Below are 23196 nucleotides of genomic sequence, written 5' to 3'. Positions count from 1 at the left end.
AACCTTTGTGTGCAAGATTGCTGCGACAATCTTCCCTTCTATGGAAATGACAAACCTATCTCAAGATAAACCTATCTAAATGTACTCTAGGTTTATCTAGTGTGTCTACTTTACCGCTCAAAACGATTGCAACCTACTCTAGCGAGGTAAATTTGCCAGCTCTAACAATAGTGGGTGCATTTGTCTTAGAACGAGTATAGGGATCAAAACCTAAACCTTATTTACATGTACTTGACTTAAATGAATTTAAAATTAGGTTCATATTTTTCTTTCCCTTAGACAAGAGTTCTAAAGTTCCTTTCAAGTAATTAACCTGTTTAGAAAGAGCTGGGCACTTATCACAAGCAACACTTATGGGTTTATTTTATTTATGACAATTAGAGCATGAAAGAACCTCATGAGTAATCATGTCATTAGCTATTTGAGAAACTCTAGTATTAGCATTATGCAACTTCAATTCAAGAATTGAGAAATTAGAAAAAGAAATTGAATCATGCAAATCAGACATTGAACAACTTGCATTTTTAACATGTTTGCAATTCAACACAACAAGTTTCTCATTTTTTCAGTTTCTTCTCTAAGTTTCTCAAGAGTAGAGGCATGAACATCTCTAAGAGAAGTGAGCTTAAAATAAATTAAGTCACATGACTTGCAAGCATCATCATCAGGAATTAAAGTCTTAAGTCTTACAATTTTAGAATTAAGCAATTCAATTAAAACATCATGTTTCTTAATGCTCCTTCCCAAGCATTGGATGATCAAGTTCCTTGCCTTGCTGTTCGCCTCGACATGAGACATGTTTTGTGTCGTCACTTCATTATTCTCAGGGACCACATATGGCCTGTAGACCTTTTCCCAAATTGCAAACTCCTGTGTTTGAATGTAGACCTCCATCTTCGCCTTCCAGAACTGAAAATCAACTCCATCGAAAACACAAGGTTTTGTGGAATACGTATCTAAAGCCATATTTTTAATTACCGATTAAGATCAATTAGAAAAGATTAAAGCTCTGATACCAATTGTAGGATCGAATATACGCAAAAATACTCAATTAGAGGGGGTGAATGATTGTGGAAACCAAATTCAAAGATGAACTCACCCAAATTGAAACTCGATTTAAACTTGGTATTCTACTCGAAACAGATTGCACAATCTCTAGTAAAAACAATGTAGAGAAAGATCTGCTAGTCGGATTGCTCTCAATTTGGTCAGCATAAACTAGATTCAAATACAAAACTAACCCAACAAGAATTGAGTAAATCGAATATGTGGATCAAAAGTTATTTCTAGTCGAAGTAGACTGTATCAACCAGTATCGAGTAGATCAAAACCTAGTCGAGTTAACAAAAAGCTACTTGAGATCAAACCAAATCCACTCAAAATTTTCTTAGATCAAACACTAATATTTTAGCAAGGTTTTGGATGGATTAAACTAATATGAAACTTCATAGAAACATGAAATTAATTGTAAACCAAAACCGAGCATGCAAAATATAGAACAGGGAGAAAATTCTGAATTAGTAACTCATCAACTTACAAAACTTGATTTTCATTACATAGATGAGTTTACAAGATGCCTCTCCAAAGTATCCAATAATGATTTCCATGAAATCCTAAAATAGCTCTCTCGAGTTTCTCTATCTCTCTGCTGTGTTGTGCTGCCCTGCTCTGCACTTTTCTACCCAATACAACAGACCTCTCTATTTATAGGGTAGTCACACGTACAAACATGATCAAATCAAAAACTACAACTCCCTGTCGTATTCAATTTGGTCTCTATCCTCCTCTGATCACAAGAGGACAAACAACTTCCACTAATTAAGCTAATTAGCCAACAACTCTTACGTAATCATGTATGCACATCTCCCATGCATACATGCATATACGTAACCAACTCAGAGTTCATCTCTGACACTAACTCTTGTCTCAAGTTCAGCCACCACACGACTCCCTCATGCCTGCTCCGACTTGAACACAAATTAGTCTTCACATCCTCTCACAATCAAATCGCCTCTGGCGTCCATCGCAAAGCCTTGTCTCCATATGCATTATTTTCTTAGCTCGAACGTCCCGCATGACATCCTCGATCACCACGACCTCAGTTCCTCCTAAACCTAGTCGTCAAACCTCAGTTTCTCCCTGAACTTAGTTCATCGATCCGTCATCAATCACGTTCGCCTTCGAGCAACACCTGCACATGAATCAAACAACAATCAAGTACGAGCACAAGTTCTTCCCGACTTGACTCAAGATCAGTTCACGCAACACTACGCAAACTCTAAGCAAAACCAACATGCTAACATAAACATACCCAATTAATAATAACACATCAAACCAACTATGCTATCCAAGCATATCTTAGCAACTCATGAATCACTTTGCTCTGCCAATTTCATCAATCAAACCAATTTTTCATCACATGATCTCACAGTTGAGGAGAAAACTTGGGCTAAGAATGTGAGTGCGAAAGGAGGCAAGGGATAGACTAGTGCTAATATGGCGCAAAAGCCCTTCCACAACAAAAACAAAAGGAAAGATAATAAGCCAAACAAAACTACCACCTTTAAGAAGAAGAAGACGAACACAACAAAACTACCTTGCTATTTGTGCAGTGAGATTCGGCACATCGCCAAGAATTGCCCAGACCGCAAGGAAAGAAAGGTTCCAAAAAATAGAACTCAAAGACTACCAATGTGGTGACTATTGACGAAGCTAAAAATAGAGCTGCAGGGTATGGTAATTTACCTTCAGTGTTTTCAGTGTTTCAGTCTACTAATTGGTAGATTAATATAGGTGCCAATGTTCATGTGTGTGCTGATATATCAATGTTCTCTTGTTATCAGGTCCCTCAGGATTCTTCCATCCTAATGGGGAATGAGTCACATGCTTTCTGTTCATGGTGTTGGCACGGTATATCTAAAGTTTACTTCGAGAAATATTGTGCAACTGAAGAACGTGCAACATAGCCCTACAATAAATAAGAATCTAGTTAGCTACTTCCTTCTCTGTAGAGATAGGTTTAAGGTGATGTTCGAGTCCAATAAAGTAGTTATGTTAAAGCATGGACAATTTATTGGTAAAGGCTATGAGTGTGGAGGCTTGTTCTGTTTTTCCCTTTCTGATTTCAACAATAAGTCTGTGAACCATATTTGTGGCAATGTTATTAATAATGCTAGTGTTTGGCATTCGCGGTTATGTCATTTAAATTTTGATTCTATGTCTCGACTTTCCAATATGAGTTTAATTCCAAATTTTTCCATGATCAAAGATTCTAAGTGCCATAGTTGTGACCAAATCAAAAACTACAACTCCCTGTCGTATGGTCTCTATCCTCCTCTGATCACAAGAGGACAAACAACTTCCACTAATTAAGCTAATTAGCCAACAACTCTTACGTAATCATGTATGCACATCTCCCATGCATATACATAACCAACTCAGAGTCCATCTCTGACACTAACTCTTGTCTCAAGAATCTAGTTAGCTGCTTCCTTCTCTGTAGAGATAGGTTTAAGGGGATGTTCGAGCCCAATAAAGTAGTTATGTTAAAGCATGGATAATTTATTGGTTAAGGTTATGAGTGTGGAGGCTTGTTCTATTTTTTCCTTTCTGATTTTAACAATAAATCTATGAACCATATTTGCGGCAATGTAATTAATAATGCTAGTGTTTGGCATTCGTGGTTATGTCATTTAAATTTTACTTCTATGTCTCGACTTTCCAATATGAGTTTAATTTCAAATTTTTTCATGGTCAAAGATTCTAAGTGCTATAGTTATATGCAATCAAAACAATCTCGTAAGCCTCAGAAGGCAGCCGAGGAAAGAAATTTGGCACCACTAGAACTCAAACATTCAGACCTTTGTGAGATGAATGGTGTGTTGACGAATGGTGAAAAAAGATATTTCATGACTTTGATTGATGATGCGACTAGATATTGCTATATTTATTTGTTAAAAACAAAATATGAGGCTCTAGATCACTTAAAAATCTATAAGGCAGAAGTTAAGAATCAACTAGAGAGAAAGATAAAAAAGGATTATGTCAGATCATGGTGGAGAGTATTTCTCTAGTAACTTTGACTTATTCTGTGAGAAACATGCGATTATTCATGAGATGATGCCTCCTTATTCATCCCAATCAAGCGGGTTGCCGAAAGGAAGAACCGCATACCGACTGACTTAGTTAATGCTATGTTTGAGACTGTGGGATTATCTAAGGCATGGTAGGGAAGGCTCTATTGACTTTGTGTCATGTCCAGAATAGAATTCATCTCAAGGATAAAGAGAAAACCGTATATAAAGAACGGGAAAAAAAGAAGGCCATGTTCTTATTTGCGCATTTGATGATGCTTGGCGAAAGTCAATGTACCAATAACTAAAAAGCGCAAGCTTGGATCTAAAATAGTGAATTGTGCTTTTCTGGGATATGCTCATTGGAGCATTGCTTATAGGTTTTTAGTGGTTAAATTTGAGGTACCTGATATGCACGTTGATACAATGATGGAGTCTCGTGATGGAACATTTTTTTGGCATATATTTCCTATAAAAGATTTACATAGTATATCTAGATTATCTTCTGAGATAATTTCTAAACCCAAATTCTTTTTGAAAATTAAACTAAGCATGCCCATTCCACCTCTTGAGATTATTGAACAAACACATAAGCAAGATCCTAAGGAGTATGAAAATGATGCTCCTAGGAGGAGTAAGAGACAAAGGACAACAAAGTCTTTTGGTGATGATTTCACTATGTACCTTATGGATGACACTCCCAAGATTATTTCAGAAGCGTTTGCATCTCCTAATGCAGACTACTGGAAGGAGGCAGTCCGCAGCAAAATTGATTCTATTCTCACAAACGGGACTTGTAAGGTCACAGAACGACCATATGGTTGCAAACCTGTGAGTTGCAAATGGATGTTTAAGAAGAAGTTTAGGCCCGATGGTACTATTAAAAAGTACAAGACTCGAGTTGTGGCCAAGGGTTATACCCAAAAAGGAAGGCAAAGACTTCTTTGACACTTATTCACCTGAAGCGAGATTGACTACTATCCGAGTACTATTTTTCTTGGCTGCCTCACATGGTCTTATCGTTCATCAGATGGACGTTGAGACCACTTTTCTTCATAGAGAGTTGGAAGGGGAAATTAATATCGAGCAACCTAATGGCTTTGTAGTAAAAGGTCAAGAAGGCATGGTGTGTAAGTTGTTGAAATCCTTGTATGGTCTTAAACAAGCTCCTAAGTAATGGCATGAGAAGTTCGACATAACTTTAACATCTGCATGCTTTTCAGTCAATGAGGTAGATAAATGTGTGTACTATCACCATAGTGAGGGTGAGGGAGTTATATTATGCTTATATGTTGATGACATATTGATATTTGGGACAAACTTTAACATGGTTAATGAGGTCAAGTCTTTCTTATCTCAAAACTTTGATATGAAAGATCTAGGTGAGACTGATATACTCTTAAACATCAATCTAATCAAAGCAGAGAATGCGATTACTCTTACACAATCTTATTATGTTGAGAAGGTCTTTAGCCGCTTTGGCTACCAGGACAACAAACCTTCTCTAACACCTTATGTCCCATGTGTGATACTTTGAAAGAATAAGAAAAGTGATAGGGACCAACTGAGATACTCTCAGATTATTGGATCACTCATGTACTTAGCTGGTGCTACAAGGCCTGATATCTCATTTGCTGTGAGCAAATGGAGCCAGTTTACTTCTAACCCGGGCGATGAACATTGGCGTGCACTTGAGCGAGTCATACGCTATTTTCTTGGTACTATGAGTTATGATCTTCACTATTCTGAGTACTCACCAGTACTAAAGAGTTAAAGTGATTCAAACTGGATATCTGATGCTGATGAGATTTACACCACAAGTGGATATATATTCACTCTAGGTGGTGTTGCTGTCTCATGGAGGTCTTGCAAAGAGATCATCTTGAGAGGTCAACTATGGAAGCAGAACTCACTATGTTAGACACAACCGCTATTGAGGTAGAATGACTGCGTGAGTTGTTAATGGACTTACCTATAGTTGAGAAATCGGTACTGGCTATCGTTATAAAATGTGATAATCATACAGTTATTATCAAAGTAAATAGTTCTAAGGATAATGACAAGTACACAAAGCATGTAAAGAGATGATTAAAGTTTGTTAGGATATTGAGAAACATCGGAGTGATAATCTTAGATTATATCTAAACAGTATGACTATCATGGAATGTGATAGAGATCGCATCGAGGGAGATAGGTATAAGACCCATGTGAGTTATACCATAGTGGTAACCTAGCCTATGTGATCGTAGATCTTGTGAATTAGAACCTAGGAAGAACAAGCTATTAGTCTAATTGAAAGAGAGTACTTTACAACCTACTCCAGTGAAGATGTAATACTCTTAGATATCTGTAAGGTAGGTTGGCTATTGCCTTAATGTGTTATGTTGGCTTTAAGTAGCGAATATGCTAACCTATAGGGCATTCTTGAAAGAACACATCTATATGAGCCCGACTATTGGTCTTAGTTTATGAGACCTGGGTAATCTCTAATAAATTGATAAAGAGACCATGGAGTGGGACTTATATGCTCCACCCGCGGGGTAGTCTACTGGTAGCTGAGTATCAGTTATGGCTTTAAGTGAAACTTGTTTGCATAAAATTTGCAATTCAATGCGTAGTCTATTGTTCAAGTTGTGAATGAGTGTAGCTTGATATTCTAGGTCTGTTCAACTTAACCGTCTCCACTGAAACACTGGTATATCAAATAACAGTGTAAATCAAACAAATCTCTATAGGACTTTGAGATCTAATGGAGGATTATTAGAATTATAGGGACCCATATAATTTTAATAATACTTAATAAATCTCAATGACCCCATATTATGGAGAGACGGCCTATAATGAGGCTCATTTTCTATCAGTATCATATTGCTAATAGAGGTGGAGGGTTTTTCTCCCTATATATTGCTAATTGAGATATGATATAGATTGCTAATTGAGAGTGGCCCTTAAATTGAGAATAATTTCGTTACGTGAGTCTATATAAGAATTAGAATTTTTTGCCTCTTCCGCTCGCTGTTGCACTGCCACTGTAGTCTACTCCATCCCGATGTCGGCGTGCACCAGCAACCGGGAGAGCAGGTCTCTGAAACCCTCGCTCTTGGGATCTTGTACCGGGAGAGAACGAATAAGATTTTTGGGAAGCACTCCGCGTGACTACTCAAGTTCTTCACCACGGCTCATCTTTCTGATCGCTCGGGCGTAGCCTGCTGTCATCGTCAATAAATCTGGCGCATTGTCAACAGGATCGATTTTGTCATAAACATGATGCAACCTAGATCCTCAGTAATCTTCACAGCGTAGGATCAGTACGTAAAAATTATATTACTCGTACTTTACTTCGTGTTATTTATAATTTTAAGTATAGTAGATCTAGTCATATATAATGTTATCTTGCACATATCTAAATTATACTCTGAAGATGAAAATGCTAATTTATCAGTTTTCACTTATAAATTATTTATAACTTAAATTAAATCTAAAAGTGATTTATTCTCCAACAGTCTGACTCTGGCGACACGGCAGGGCCACGGATCACATCGGATGCGGCGCGCCGGTGGCTCGGCGAGAGATTCGGGATCCTAGTGAGGGTAGGGGGCGCCGCCGGGTAGGGATCCGGAGAGCGGGAGGAGACCCGACCGATGCGTTTTCTGCAGCTTCGGCCCGAGATTTTGTGGGGCTCTATTGGTTCGATCGATGCAGGCGACGAGGGTGCGTGAAGAGGACAAGAGGAACATTTGGAAGAGGCTTTCGCGGCTGCCGCCTGCCGGCAAAGTGGTGTTCGTCGCGGTCACCGTCAGACTTGAGTCGTTCGTTGTGGTTTGGTCTCGGTTTGGGGAGAATTTTGTTAAAAAAAGACACCAACTTGTTTGGGTTTGGACCAAACTGCGTTGAATTTAATCAATCGTCCAATCCGGATGTTCGCGTGTTACAAGAAGTTTACGAATATAATTGCAGCGACATTGCTGCAATCAGTTCAGAAAAAAAAAAGGCGTTATCCACATGAATCTGCAGAACAAAGTAGATACAATAGCAGGTAGTACTAGCAAAGTAATGCTATTTCAAGAATGCAAACGGCTTAGCAATGGATCAGATTGTTGCTTGAAGTAGCAGCCTGCAACTTTACATTATGCTTTGCAAAAGCACAGAGAATTTTCTCTGCTGGGGAATAAGAGCTGCAGATCTAGAATCTCGTACAATACTTCTATGGTACAGCCTTAAGGTAAGGTGTTTTATTCGTTGCGTATAGGTCCCTGAATAACACTGCAACTGAATGGATCACAAACAGCTCACCACAAAAGAAAATTTCAGTGCGAGAACTTTGTTACCGTTCTACTAACATGCTACATGTTACCCAAGCTGCCTTTTCAACCATGCAAAGATGCAAGCCTGCAAGACGGACCCCATGATCCTGAAAATAGCACATATGATCAGGGCCTGGATTAGAGCCATGCATTTTTAATTTGGTATTCCATTGCGAGCCGTGCAAAACAAGCTCATTCGGCAGTGAACTGATCCCTGCCGTCCTTCCCACGTCAAGCTCGCACAAACTTTCGTTCCAAAAAAATGGCGTAGCCACGGCACGGGAGGACCACACTGGCCACCGCGACCGTGTCTAAATACCACGCACCGTCTGGGGTCTCGTCGTCGACCGTGCCATCAGTGGAGCAGCATTGCTATGGAGGAGGGATCATCAGGCGGAGCCGCTGTCGCCGGCGCCGAGGCCGTCATGGCGCGGTTCAGCCTCGACGTGAGCGCCGGCTGCGGGGGGCGCCATAGCACGCTGCTCGACGAGTACGAGCGGCTGGCCTTCGAGGTCCAGCTCAACCGGGCCATCGTCCTGCGCCGGTGCTACTCCGAGCCAAGCCCCGCCCGGTTCGTCCAGCAGCCAGCAGGTGGGGCGCCGCCGGCGCCGGCGCCTCGTGAGAGGACCGGTCCGGGGGAGGCAGCCGGGAGGTTCTGGCGGCTCCACGAGGTGCTGGGCCGGTGGCTGCAGGCGTTCGAGCCGGTCGTCCGCTGGCTCAGGAGCGCGTGGGAGCACCGGCGGTGGAAGGAGCAGGACGCCGCCGCGCCGCGAGGTCCGCCGCCCACGGTGCCGCGGGTGCAACTGTTGGACTACCTTCGTAATTGCTCTGCCTTATGATCCGATCCGTGAGTGCAGTGATGAAAAGGGATCGACGTCGATTGATTGATTATCAGTTGTCCCTTTGGTAGCATATATAGCATGCTAGTGTGCATGGTTCCCATTCCCGCAAGAGAATCTGATTCGTGACTGTCCGGTTAACATTACATGTGGATACTAACAAGTTTCACAAAAATGCACAACACACGTAGCATCATCTTCTGCCTCAATGTGCACAATCAGATTGACCCTTCGCGATCACCCTCTGCTTCAAATATCGTCTCTCCTCATTTGCGTTAGCACTAATTGAACATTGGAGATGCCCTTGGGAACCCTCTGCTTATGAGCAGTGGAGCAAATGGGATACTACCTTTGACACAAGCCACTACATAAGTGTCACAAGCCCAATGGATTTGTGCACCTCAATCGATCACAAGCATAGTCAATTTTCATAGAACTCAGATGATTTATCGTCAATCCAATTTAGTCACGCTAACTGGGTACACATATGAGAGGAATAGAAACCTAAGCAGGGAGAGTAGCTACAGACTGGAAGGAGAAGAAGGATAGGACACGAGAGAGCAGCAGAGGGAGGAATCGAGAAGAAGGGCACATGAGGAGAGGAGAGACCAGAGGAGAAAGAATGAGAGGCGGTAGTCCCTAACATTCCTCCCCGTTTGAAATGCACCTCCACCGCACCACCGCGATCCCATTGGACTTGGATGCTCTGCTTGCCGTGGTGCTGAGAGATCCGGTGGTCCTCGCTGTAGCGCTCATAGCACCGCTCCCACCTCAAATCGCAGCACATAGCAATGCAGGACACGAACACGTACCGGATGTCGGTGGCTCTCACTTCGAGTGCGGTAGCGACGTCTATCCTCTTCACCAAAGTAGAATCCTTGGTGGCGCCGAGCACGATGTTGTGGTGAAAGATGGTGGCACCGTAGACGTTGTTGTGGCCGTGGACGGCGTCGATGCCGTAGATCATCAGGATGCCGAACCGCGTGGACAGGCAGGCCTTCTAGAAGTCGCTGATCATGCTCATCCAGTCCGCCGCCATCGCATGTTTTCGTGGCACGCTCCGGCCGCTGCTCAACAAGCTCCCGATGAAGTTGTCCTTGAGCACCTGCGGCGAGAGACTTGCCGCTAGTTCTGCGTCATCTGGCCGGTCTTCTCCGCGAGCATCATCCTTCCCAAGAGGTCGGCGATGCGGGCCTCCACGGGCTGGCTTGTGTCCTTGTAATGCACGTACACCGCGTCACCGTAGGCCGCCTAGAAGAGGAGCAGCACCTCAGCCATCACCGGCGCCGTGAGCAGCGCTATCCTATGGTGATGTAGGAGCGGAACGAGGCACCTCGGACCTGGCTGGTGTTGCCCATCAACCACTTCCGCCCGATGACGGTCTAGTGGAGCAGGACGTGATTCGGCGCACTGCCGAGGCACCCATGCGCCATCTTCTTTACGGCGAACTCCATCTTGAGCTCCAGGGACTTCCCAGTGCACCCTCCCAAAGCCGGTGAACTCCTGATTGCAAGAGCTAGGTGAGTACCCAAGCCCTGACGTGCACACCCCACGCCACTTGGTCGACACAGGGCCGAGCGTATAGTCCTTAGGCACCAGACCGAATGCATCAATGGCTGCCACGGTCTCGCCCTGGAACTCGTCGATGCTTATAGTATTGGTGGTCCCGAGCTAGACGGCGTCGAAGCTATGGAGGCAGTGATCGATCTCTCACTGCCTCCACACACATGTGGACGGTGAGAAACTAAGTTTAAATGTATCTTGATTTGTATGTGTTGAGTCATTGATAACGTTAGATTTGAAATAATTTTGGTTGGTATAAGTTTGTGTGTGTATAATCTTATTAATGGCTAACTAAAGTTTAAATTACAGCAGACTGTTTCAGAATCTAAAAAATTATGTCTCACCGGAACATTCAGTGTGTGGTTTTTTTATCACATCGGATAGTCCGGTATTATGGTAAAGTGAGCACTGGAGCATTTTCGGTGCTGAAACAGAAAAGGAAGCAAACACCAGATGGTCCGATGATGGACTTTGAGAGCACCGAAGTATTTTCTATAGAGAGGAGATTTTTTGCGCTAAGTTTGATTATGTACGTCGGATAGTCCGGTGCTGAGATTGTGAACATCGGAAAATGCACGAGACCTTTTATTGCAGAGAGGTTACAGAAGGGCGGTTCGGTGGATTGGCACACGCCGGATTATCCAGTGATAGACATAAGATCACCGGAAGCTTCTACCGGACCTTTTCTTGCAGAAAGAAAATTTTCTGGAACAGATAGTGTTACACTTACTGGATGGTCCGGTGTTTAGGAGCAGAACACACTGAAACATCTGGTGTTCACGTTTTCTGCAGGATGTGCTCTGAGTTGAAGTTTTTAATTTTGTGCTAACCTGGAGATATTTTGGAGTGTGAAGAAATGTGTTTACTTATTTCAAGGTGTGCAGGTGATGGATGAAACTTGGTGGTCGACGATGAGTGATCAGGGCTAAGGGGGTGCTTGGTGCCGGATGATCAAGGAGGGCCGGCCGGAGTTAAGGGTGATCCTAGCTGTACACATGAAGTTTAAGAAAAGCATGAAACAGAGGATGAAGACAATGTGTTGGCAAAGTCAAACGAAGGGTATGCCGATACAAGTGACAAGGTAACCTGAGAGATCAGGAGCGGGAGAGACTTGCCGGCGGTTAAGATCGCAAGACGAAAGCCAAGTCATGAAGGTGCCTAGGCCGTTCGATGAAATAGAGAAAAAAAATACTAAAATACCCTCAGTGGTAGGTAGGAGTGTACTACAGGAATTGCATTTTGGGAAAAATTTATGAAACTTAGTGATCAAGTTTTCTAAGCCTATAAATAAAGAGGTAGGGCTATGGAAGAGGAGGAATCAGCCATTTGAACCCCTCGTGTCACCCATATGAGAGTATTATACTAGGGTTTTAGAGGAGAGGATGGTGAGTACTTAGCCTATGTAATAGGTGAAAGTTTTGAGAGAGAAAATCTTTGTAATCCACCTAAAATAGGTATGGTCTCTTTGAGTAATGAAGTTTATTTAGTTTCATATGCTTGAATTCCCCTCCTTCTAATTTTCCTCTCTTGGTTCCCTTGCCTATATGCAAGTTTTTCCTCTTTGATGTTGATTTTCGTATTTTAGCTAAAATTTTAATACCTTAGGAGATTGTTCTTCTTGATGCTTGAGTGATCTCTTTATCCTTGAGTGATCTTTTCTCAAGATTCAACCTTTGTGTGGGGATGAGTCATGGATTGATTTGCTGTGATACCTAGTGTTCGATTCCAACCATGAGACCCACTTTTTTTTAATCTTTTAGTTTGGTTTTTGATCTTTCTCCAGAGTTTCCAGAATTTCTAGGTAGGTGTAATTTTTCCACTGCGTATTTGTGTTGCGTCCTGTTGTGATTCTTTTGTAGAGGTGTGTTAAGTGTTGGAATACGAGAAGGTTATCAATTTCGCAAGAAAGTTATTGAGACGCCTATTCACCCCCCCCCCCCTCTAGTCACCACTCTCGATCCTACAATTGGTATCAGAGCTGGTTTGATCACTTATTGATCTTAACCGGTTTTGTGATCCGTAGACGACATAGAGAGAAGTGAAAAGATTCTGTTGTTTGATGGTCGTAATTTTTCATACTGGAAGGTGCGTATGGAGGCTTATCTTCTAAACAAAGGAAGTCCAATATGAAAAGTAGTTGATTCCAACTACGAGATCTCTGCTGCTCGTATGACTCAGGTTCAAATCAAATAGTATGAGGCCAACAATAAGGCCAGAAATATTTTGTTTACTAGCTTGAGTCGGAATAAGTTTGACAGGGTCTAGCACCTCTATACTGCCCGGGAGATCTGGAATACTCTGAGTGTCTTTCATGAAGGCACTAATCAGATTAATGCCAGACGTTAAAGTGCACACAACAAAGAATACCAAATATTTGTGCAAGGCTCTGGAGAGTCTTTGGATGTGATGTTTGCTCGCTTTGATGGGATTGTTAGCAATCTTCAATCAACTGGTGTTTTGCTCTGTTTTGACCACGAGAGAGCAATCAAGCTTCTTTATGCTTTTGACCATAGCATATGGAAAGTAAAGATCTCCAGCATTGAAGAGTCTCTAAGTTACGACACGTTGATTTGTGATGACCTCTTCAGCAAGCTCAACTCCACCAAGATAGCCAAGGTGGCTCGGATCAGTCTCAAAAATATTCTGTCTCAGAACATGGTGTTAGTTTCTGGATCTGGTGGTGGAAATCAGTCTGTAGCTGGTTTTTCTTGTGCTAACACTTCATTCAGTGGATTGGCTTTGTCTTCCTTGGTTTCTGTCATAGAGGAGCAGGTGGACGCGTTGAATGATGAGGACCTTGCGCTGATTGTGAAGAAGTTCACCCGCTTTTACAACAATCACCAAGACTGGATGAGGGGTGGTTCTCTTGCCTACTCTGAGTGTGGTGACACTACCCACTTCAAGGTAAACTGCCCTAAGCTTAAGAAGAAGGAGGACGGTGACCACGACAACAACAAGCACAAAAAGAAGAACAAGAAGCCCTTCTTCAAGAAGAACCACGACAAGATGGCCAAGGCGACTTCGTAATTTCTTAGGCTTAGTTAATGCTTATGTTAAGGCTAGTTTGATGAATATCTTGCTCTAGGACTTCTTGATTCAAGACAGTGGATTGGAGAATATTGTACTATATTTTCTGTCTTTGTTAAATATTTAGCTCGTGATAGAACCTTGAGGAACATGTGTTCCTTATGTCGCAAAGGTACTACTTAACTTGATCTTGTGACTATCTTGATAACTTGTTTGAATTGAATAATTATGAAAAATTAAGTTTCTTGTGCTAAAATATGATCCAATATGGTTGTTTTGAAGCCTCAAGGTGTTTACCGTATCCAGTCGCGCGACACTTTACATGGATAAGAAGCAACTTTAGGATAAAATAAAATTCAGAGAAATGTTCCTAACTGTTTAATTCTTTTTAATGACTTGATCAATCCAAGTCTTGGTTTCATATGTGAGCGTTTACAAAGCCTACTGTTATGAATACTTGTTTGCCTAGTTTGAGATTGCAATTAGCTAGTTCTTAATTCTTGTATTGTCTCAGTACGAGTGGATGCTTATGTGGTGATCACTTTGAAAATGATTTAGATATGTGAAATTATATGCGCCAACCAACTCTTTGGGTTTAGCTTGTCAAGCTTTATGTTCTTGTGTCACTGTCTCTTTTTTAGACTCTATGCGATTGTGAGTTCTACGTTCTACCTTCCGAAGCCCTTTAACATTTCTAGCTCTCGCAAATGCTATGTGGTATACTTGTAAAAGCTCATTTAGGGTTGCATATTTATAATGTTTTATCATTGTTTTTTGCATTACCAAGGGGGGAGCATATGCACAAAGATAAGAATATGCATAAATATGCTTCAAAGGAAGAGAAATGAGAATATTTGCGACAAACCTCAAAGAAAAATGAAAAATGTGCAATCATCAAGGGGAGCATTTGATTTTGAGATTTTGAGTTTTTCTTGCTCTTTTGAGGTTTTGGCTTGTCTTTGCCTCTCTTCGGCCTTTTGTAATCTTTCTTATGCCAAGTGATATGGTTCTTGCTCTTTCTCGAGTTTGGTCACTTGGACGTTCTTCAATTCTTCAAACCCAAATCTTTGTGTTTTGAGAATTGTCGATGCAGTCATCAAGGGAGAAAATGAGAAACCAAGTTAAAATGTGCCTTGGTTTGCATGTGATGAGTCATTGACAATGTTGGATTTGAAATGATTTTGGTTGGCATGAGCTTGTGTCTGTGACCTTATTTATGGATAACCAAAGTTTGAATTAGAGCAGATTGTTTCAAAGTCCAAGAAATTATATCTCACCAGAACATCCAGTGTGTGGTTTTTTACCACACCGGATAGTCCAGTGTTACGGTGAAGTGAGCACCAGAGCATTTTAGTGCTGAAGCAGAAAGGGAAGCAAACACCGGATGGTCCGATGATAGACTTTGAGAGCGCTGGAGTATTTTCCACAGAGAGGAGATTTTTGGCGCTAAGTTTGATTATGTACGCGGGATAGTCTGGTGCTGAGATTATGAACACCGGAGAATGCACCGGACCTTTTATTGTAGAGAGGTTGTAGAAGGGTGGTTCAGTGGATTAGCACACATCGGATTAACCGTGATGGACATGACATCACCAAAAGTTTTCACCAGACCTTTTCTTGCAGAGAGCAAAAAATTTCTGGAATAAATAGTGTTACACTCACCGGATGGTCCGGTGTTCAGGAGCAGAACACATCGGAACATCCAGTGTTCACGTTTTCTGCATGATGTGCTTCGAGTTAAAGTTTTTGATTTTGTGCTAACATGGAGATGTTTTAGAGTGTAGAGAAATGTATTTGTCTGTTTCAAGGTGTGCAGGTGACGGATTAAAATTGGCAGTCAACGGTGGGTGATCGGGGCTAAGCAGGTGCTTGGTGATAGACGATCAAGGAGTACCAGATGGAGTCAAGGGTGATCCTAGTTGTACATATAAAGGTCAAGCAAAACATGTAACGGAGGATGAAGATGACGTGTTCACAAAGTAAAGCGAAGGGGATGCCGGTGCAAGTGACAAGGCGGTCCGAGGGATCGGGAGCGGGAGAGACTTACCGACAGTTAAGATTGCAAGACGGAGTACACGCGTCATTATCGGAGTGCTTGCTTCAGGTGGAAGCAAGTGACAGCTAGTCACACTTTGAGAAGCGTGTTAGGGTTTCGCGGTTTGGCCTCAAAATCATGAGAGGACTGGAGGAGTACGTGGTATTATCGTAAAGCTTGCGTCGAGGTGAAGCTAAGTCGTGAAGGCGTTGAGGCTGTTCGATGAATAGATAAGAAAATAGACCAAAATGCACTTTGTAGTAGGTAGGAGTGTACTACAAGAGAGATATTTTAGGAAAAAGTTAATAAACTTGAGGGTCAAGTTTCCTAGGATTAAATAGAGGATAGGGTTATGGGAGAGGACCTAGCCATTTGAGCCCCTTGTGCCACCCATATGAAAACATTGTGCTATGGTTTTAGACGAGAGGATGATGAGTGCTTAGTCTATATAATATGTGAGAGTTTTGAGAGAAAAATCTTTGTATTCTGTCTAAAATAGGGATGACCTCTTTGAGTAATAAAATTTATTTTATTTCGTATGCTTGAATTCCCCTCCTTCTAGTTTCCCTCTCTTGGTTCCCTTGCCTTGTGTGCAAGTTTTTCTTCTTCGATGTTGATTTTTGTTTTTCTTTTTGAGCTAAAATTTTAACACCTTGGGAGGTTATTCTTCTTGATTCTAAAGGCATAAAATTCATATACACATGCATATGTGATATGATCTTGAATTTCTTGCCTTTAGACCATCATCTTAGAGATCTTCTTCATCCGGTGTTCATCTCTTTATCCTTGAGTGATCTTTTCTCAAGATTTAACCTTTATGCGGGAATGAGTCATGGATTGGTTTGCTGTGGAACCTAGTGTTTGATTCCAACCATGAGACCTACTTTTTGTTGAATCTTCTAGTTTAGTTTTTTATCTTTCTCCGAAGTTTTCGGAATTTCTTGGTAGGTGTAGTTTTTTCGTTACGTATTTGTATTGCATTATGTTGTGATTCTATTGTAGAGGTGCGTTGGGTTTTCGAATAAGAGAAGGCCATCAATTTCGCAAGAATTTTGTTGAGGCACCTATTCACCCCTCCCCACTCTAGTCGTCACTATCGATCCTTCAGACGGTGTTGACGCTATGGTCCCACTGCCGGGTATCCGTGCCCTTGTTCTTGGCCACGCGGGAGTTGGTGTCATTCGCCTTGAACCGGACGGTGGTGAAGGGGTCGATGAGGAAGTCAGTGCGCGAGTCGAGCGGTGCAAATGGCACGCAGACTCAGAAGTTGCCCGCATCGGTGCAACCTGTGGTGAAGTATAGTTCTGCGCTGAGCTGCACTCGCTCCCCATGGAGGTCGCCGCACTCCACGACGCCGACCGCCCGTTTCATCAAACAGGTGGTGGGCGTTTTGTTGCAATAGTTCCTCGGCAGTGGAAACGGCTGGTACATCGTCGTGAGTATCACCGGCATGACGGTGGTGCCCATCCCTAGTTCCGACGCCTTAGTCCTCTTGATGCCCCTTTCGTTGACAGGATGCTCCTTGGACCTTGCTCCCGCAGCGGCATCGGTGAAGATAATGAGGGCTCGACGTGGCTTGACGGAGACAGTGAGGGCTCGATGGTAGTCCGTGTGTTGGTGAGGCCACTGTGGAAGGCGACTCGTAACCATGGACGGCGTCGGAGATGGAGTAGACACTGACGTCGACGGACACGATGGCCGCCCCTGCCATGGACGCTCACTGTGTCATCCACAAGTGGACTGGGCGCTACACTCAATGCACTAGGTGGTGCAGCGGAGGTCGGCACAGGAACGGTTGTTGAAGCAGGTTTAGATGCAACGGTGGTCATTGTCATCTGACAACGATGCTTGCGCTGAAGTTGGTGGCGTTGTAGCTGTCGCGGTGGTCGACTTCACCAAGGAGGAAGGCATCGGAGTCGTGGCCATAAGCGCCAGGGTCGGAAACTGTGCGAACTTGATGCTCATTCGGCAACACCCATCCCAGATGTTGCGGCCATGGAGAGCTTCACGAGCTCACACGGCGTCGCAGCACCACCGGAACACGATGAGGGTCTCAACCAAGCTTCCGTTGCATACCACAGTCACATGAATCTCCTTTGCACTGAATGAGACGAACACTCACGGGAGCACCTCCGTGGTGACCGGGTAGAGCATGAGGCTCACCTGGACACGAAGAATAGCTCCGCCGAAGCTTCGATCGGAATCCATGGCGATGGAGGAAACAAGAGCGGTGATGGCAGCATGGAGATGGTGGTAGGCTCTGATACCAACTGTTACGAACCCAATGAATCTGTGCACCTCAATCGATCACAAGCACAGCCAATCTTCATAGAACTCAGATGATTTACCGTCAATCCAATCCAGTCATGCTAACCAGGTAAACATATGAGAGGAATGGAAGCCTAAGTAGGGAGAGCAGCTACAGACTAGAAGGAGAAGAGGGGACACGAGAGAGCAGCAGAGGGAGGAATGGAGAAGAAGAGCACAGGAGGAGAGGAGAGACCGGAGGAGGAAGGAGGAGACCGTTCTGTATATTCCTTTGATGCCCCGTTTTGGTTTCTTCCTTTCCTTTTGTCCTGGCGCCATCCTACGAGTAAGCTAGCCTGGACCACAGAGGCGCCAGATCAATCCTGCCGAGCTGGAGGTAGTCCCTGATAATAAGATTCTACGCTGAGGCTTCAGCTCCTGCAATATTTCACTCAGGCAGTCAGGCTGGTAACTCTTTCCAGTTGCAAAAGCGGAACAGGGCGGTGAGAGTGACCCAAAACATTCTCAACTGAGCTAATTCACTTATTCACGCACTAGACCGAAGTTGTGGTTAAACCGAGGACTCAGCCGTCCTGTGGTGTCCATCGATGTCACTGCAGTATGGTTCAGCACCCAGCTCCTCGGGTGCGCGTGTCGCGTGAGCACCGGCTGAAGACGACAGAGCACGCGCCTGCAGAGCTAGCCATGGCAATCGGGGTTGGCGAGGCGGAGTAATCTCGGCGGTTGCGGCGACGCGATCGGCGTCGCTTCCATATTAAGGCATGCCGTTATCACGCAGCACCGCGCAGCTGATTTGCACTTGGTCGTTGGATCGCAGACCTCTGTAGCGCTTTCCAGGCAGCCGAAACCCGCAACCTCCGGCCGTCGCGTCGGAGTAAACCGACGGCGGCGAAAACGAGCTCACGGGAGCATGCAGAAAAGCTGACGTGCATACTCTGCTCGTATGCAACGATTGTTCGTTCGGTAGTGTTACTGGATACCTGCATCCAAAATTTTATTATTGAATCAAACATTCTGAATCGGTGTTGAATACTAATATCAATATTGAATTTTAAGTTGTATTTCGGATATCTAAATATTTTTGCCAAATCAACACCTAAATCTGAGTCGGATTATCCAGATAACACTGTCGTTCGGCGCCGTTGAATGTGTACACTGTATTGTGAGCGACTGAGCAGCTACTACAATCGACGGCTAGATGCTGCTACGCAAGCTAAAGACTAGAGTAGCAGGTAGCGACACCTTGACATGCAAGTGTGCCAACAAACGATAATTCGACCGGATAATATCCGAACTCCGAAGAGGCTACGGAGATATTTTACATGAGGTTATCCACGGGCCAGGACTGCTTCTCTACCTTGGTTTTGCTTGTGCGCGTTCCGACACTAGGCCGGCTCCGATTGCTACCCTCACGCTATGACCACGGCGATGGTGTCGCTATCCGGCCGTCGGCTTTGGCCCACGCCGCTGCCTTTCGCGGGCTTGCCGTCCATCACCGGGCGGCGGCACGTCGGGCACGAGCCGCGCGAGACCAGCCAGGCGTCCACGCACCGGACGTGGAACCCGTGCCGGCACCGCGGCAGCACGCGCACCTTCTCGCCGTCCGCGAACTCGCCGAGGCAGATGGCGCACACGTCCTCCTCGGCCTTGGCTCCCTCCCCGCCGCCGTACACCTCCACGGGGATGCTCCTCAGCGCGCGCTTCCTGATGCCGCCGACGCAGGACGCGCCGCCTGCGGTCTCCCCTTCGCCGCCGTCGGCCGCGCCCCGGCCCCCGCACCGGAGCGCGCACCGCGCCAGCGAGTTCAACCCGATGGCGAACAGCAACGCGAAGAACAGCGCCGCCAGGATGATCACCATGTTGGTGTCGAAGCTCGCCGCGCCTCCATCGCCAGTACCTTTCACGACCCGACCCACCGCAGCCGCGCTCGCCGCCGGCGCCTCGGAATCCCGATGGTCCATGGCCCCAGCTCGCCCGCACGCTCTACACACCCACCCAATGCTCGTACAGCTCCTGCTCGTGGCAAGTATATAAGAGGCGCGATCGCGATGCACGTTTCGGTGTTGTTGCGCGAGTGTACTTGTAAAGCACGTCCGCCAAGTTGCTCCCTCGCGCTAAGTTGTTGAACGGATAGGGACACGAGGGGTGGTGGCGCACGCCTTTTGGTTGCTTTGGGGGCAAAGCTAGGGAGCTCAACCCGAGCTACCTTAATCTAAAAAAATCCCCGAGCTACCTTTCCCTCTAAAAAAAAGACCCCGGAGCTACCTTTCCTTGCGTGCATGGGCAGCACAAACCCTGGATTTGGATGGCGCGCTCGCCGTGCTGTTTCAGGCGGCGAACAGCGAGTCTCGCGACCGACCGTCCGTCCATCACATCCCTCTGGAGTCTGGACCAGCGGTTCGGTCCGTGGTCACTTCCTTCGTCGGAGCCCGGCTCTGCCAAACTCGTTCACAAGTTGTGTTTAGTATTTCACGCTTTTTGCTTTGGTGAGGGTTACAGGTGACAAGTAGCCAGTAGCGACAAGCAATGCATGCAAAGCACTAAGAGCAGACAGCATATCACACTCTACTGCTAACACATTGTTTTGTCTGAGTATTTAGAAGAAAGTGCGCATGACACGAAGATATATATCGTCTCCATGCTCTTAGCGAGAGCAGAGAGATACTGAAACAGAGTAGGTTAGGCTGCCTTTGCCCTGCGAAAGATACACTTAATAAGGACATGTCTGTAACAATATACCAGCCTTCTAACCTTCCAATATGGTTGTGGCAACTAGCAAGGCTATATATCTACTGCCGGTTAGATTCTTCGGAGTGATCGTACGATGAATGACATTGTCTACCACATACGTGTTTCTTTGCAAAGCGCGCCACCTACGCTCCCCTCTCTCTCTCTGATTTTTCCTGGAGAATAGCTTATGGAGGCAACGAGAAGGACGACGGACGGACGGAGGCAACGAGGAGGTCGGACCATGTGGCCGGAGGCGAAGATGAAGCTAGTACGGCCGCAGCAGGGATTATGCTTCGAAAATGTTACTGTACAAACATAGGTGTTTGGCGAGAGAATAGATGTGTTCCATGAATAAAGTGTGATAATAATCTTTTCCAGAAAGGTGATTCAAGTTTAAAAAAAATAAAGAGAAAGAATAGTTAATAATGTATTGATAGTAAAAAAATTCGTTCTCTAACCCGATGATCATGGGTTTGTAATTATAGTGTCGTTCAGACTGTAAATATATAAGTATACCCTTACAGAAATAGGGATGTAAACTATCACTATACTATAGGGATCTAGGGTCGGTTGAATCGTACCACATGTGTATAGGTGGGATGTATTTACCCTTAATCGAAAAATATTATCTTCTATGGTAATACAGTGGTACAAGTGGCTCTAAGGGCATGGTACTTAGCCGGTTGTCTATTGTGGCGCAGCACTGTCCAAGGTGTCAGTCCGGCTCCCACTTGGGTTGGGATGTCAGAACTGCCTCCACTTGTATTGATATTAAATGCGAGTCACTTCCTTACAGGTGGAGGACGGCTAGTGGGTCTCCTCTGGCTAATCTTTCTTCAAGACCTGATGACTTACCTCCTGTGCTTCGTGGAGCCTGCCCAGGCTCTGGAGGACTAGGACTCCGAGAGGTTAGGGCTCCGGAGAGTTTCGAAGCCTAGAGATCTATAAGGCCTCCGAAGATCCGTGGTCTACAGGTGTAAACTGGCTAGGGCAGGGGTGTCAGGGGTCATCAATGATGACCCCTAACAGTAGCCCCACACGAGGGCAGCCAGCAAAGCGGTTGGCCCCGCGGTTTCTTGCGAGTAGGGCCTCTGGCGATTCCTGGCTCCATAGCCGATGGCTTAGGGTCATTTGTATTGCTTGAATTGTTTTGGAAAGTTCAGTCCAATTGATTTGAACTGACTGACGATATCTGTGAGAGAGGGTATTAAATGCAACATGCGGTTAGTGCCCAAGATCGGAACACGTGCCTTCCAACATTTAGCATCACAACATAACTTAAGAAAGAGTACGTAATTAAAATTTATATTACAAGTTTTTAACATACAACCATTTTCAATAATTTACATCAAAAGGTAACAACATCTACACAGCGAAAACATAAACCTATACAACAAAAGACAGTGGAGCCACATGCCCCTAGGCTCCACCCCAAAAGCACGACCTCTGAGAGTAGAATACACTACTCTTGCCAGTCACCCTAATCGGCAGGCACGAAGTAGCCAAACACCGGCTCTTCCTCATCAGCAGCACCTGAAAACGCAAGCATGAGTACGAAGGTACTCGCAAGACTTAAACCATATAGAGCACATATACATAGCTCGACTACAAAGATTATGCATTGAGCCATTAGCAAGGTAAAGCCACATGATTAAGTTAAACATAAGCGGTAAGAAACCTAGATATATAGGTATGAGCAACTAATTTAACTAACAACAATATAATTCTACCTTGCCATAACCAACTGAACATAAATAATTGGAACCATTATAAACATACATGTAACAAAGACCAACTCAACCATCTCTCACATATCCAACCATCAACCACAAGTGAAAACTCTACGACCGATGCAGATGGATAGAAGCATGCTCATGACCGAGAGCGCGGCATTTCGAACTATTTTTACACCCTGCAGGGGAAACTCCTGGACCCACACGACTTGAGAACCATACGGCTTACATGACCACACAGGTCCATACAAAGGGGTACTCATGTCAACCTTTCCTAATAAGCCCTAACCATTTGGATCATACATCGCTCAATGCGGAGGTACTAGAACTACTCCCGAAGCAAACTAGCACCTCTTACAAGCCCGCCCGCTCACACCGTCGATGTTCACGCCCAAATGATCACAGCTACAGAGGTATTCGGCTCGTCTTACCATTAGATCTGCATGTGGTGAGTAAGGTAAGTGCTAAAGCCGACTACATCGATGATCGGTGCTTAAACGACGCAAGCGGTCTATGGTGTCCAAGTTCCTCTCCCCGTCTGCCCCCAGGACTTCCCTCTGGAGTAGATAACACCCCTAGCATCGCCCACATCTCGTCTCATACTCACCACTCATCTAACCATCA

At 44.5% G+C, this 23196-nt stretch overlaps 1 protein-coding gene and 1 pseudogene across 1 annotated transcript; both read right to left on the bottom strand.

Annotated features, from left to right (window-relative positions):
- Positions 1 to 9682: 9682 nt before the first annotated feature.
- On the bottom strand, positions 9683 to 17552 carry LOC133928135 (uncharacterized; annotated as a pseudogene).
- Positions 17553 to 19200: 1648 nt separating this feature from the next.
- LOC133929840 (RING-H2 finger protein ATL74-like) lies at positions 19201 to 20347 on the bottom strand. The gene has a single exon (XM_062376599.1). The coding sequence runs from the start codon at positions 20068 to 20070 to the stop codon at positions 19519 to 19521; it is 552 nt and encodes a 183-aa protein (XP_062232583.1). The 5' UTR covers positions 20071 to 20347; the 3' UTR covers positions 19201 to 19518.
- Positions 20348 to 23196: the final 2849 nt, after the last annotated feature.

Source organism: Phragmites australis, chromosome 9 (genome assembly GCF_958298935.1).
Source record: "Phragmites australis chromosome 9, lpPhrAust1.1, whole genome shotgun sequence".
In the NCBI taxonomy this organism is placed as follows: domain Eukaryota; kingdom Viridiplantae; phylum Streptophyta; class Magnoliopsida; order Poales; family Poaceae; genus Phragmites; species Phragmites australis.
This window is presented reverse-complemented; position numbering and strand designations above follow the sequence as displayed.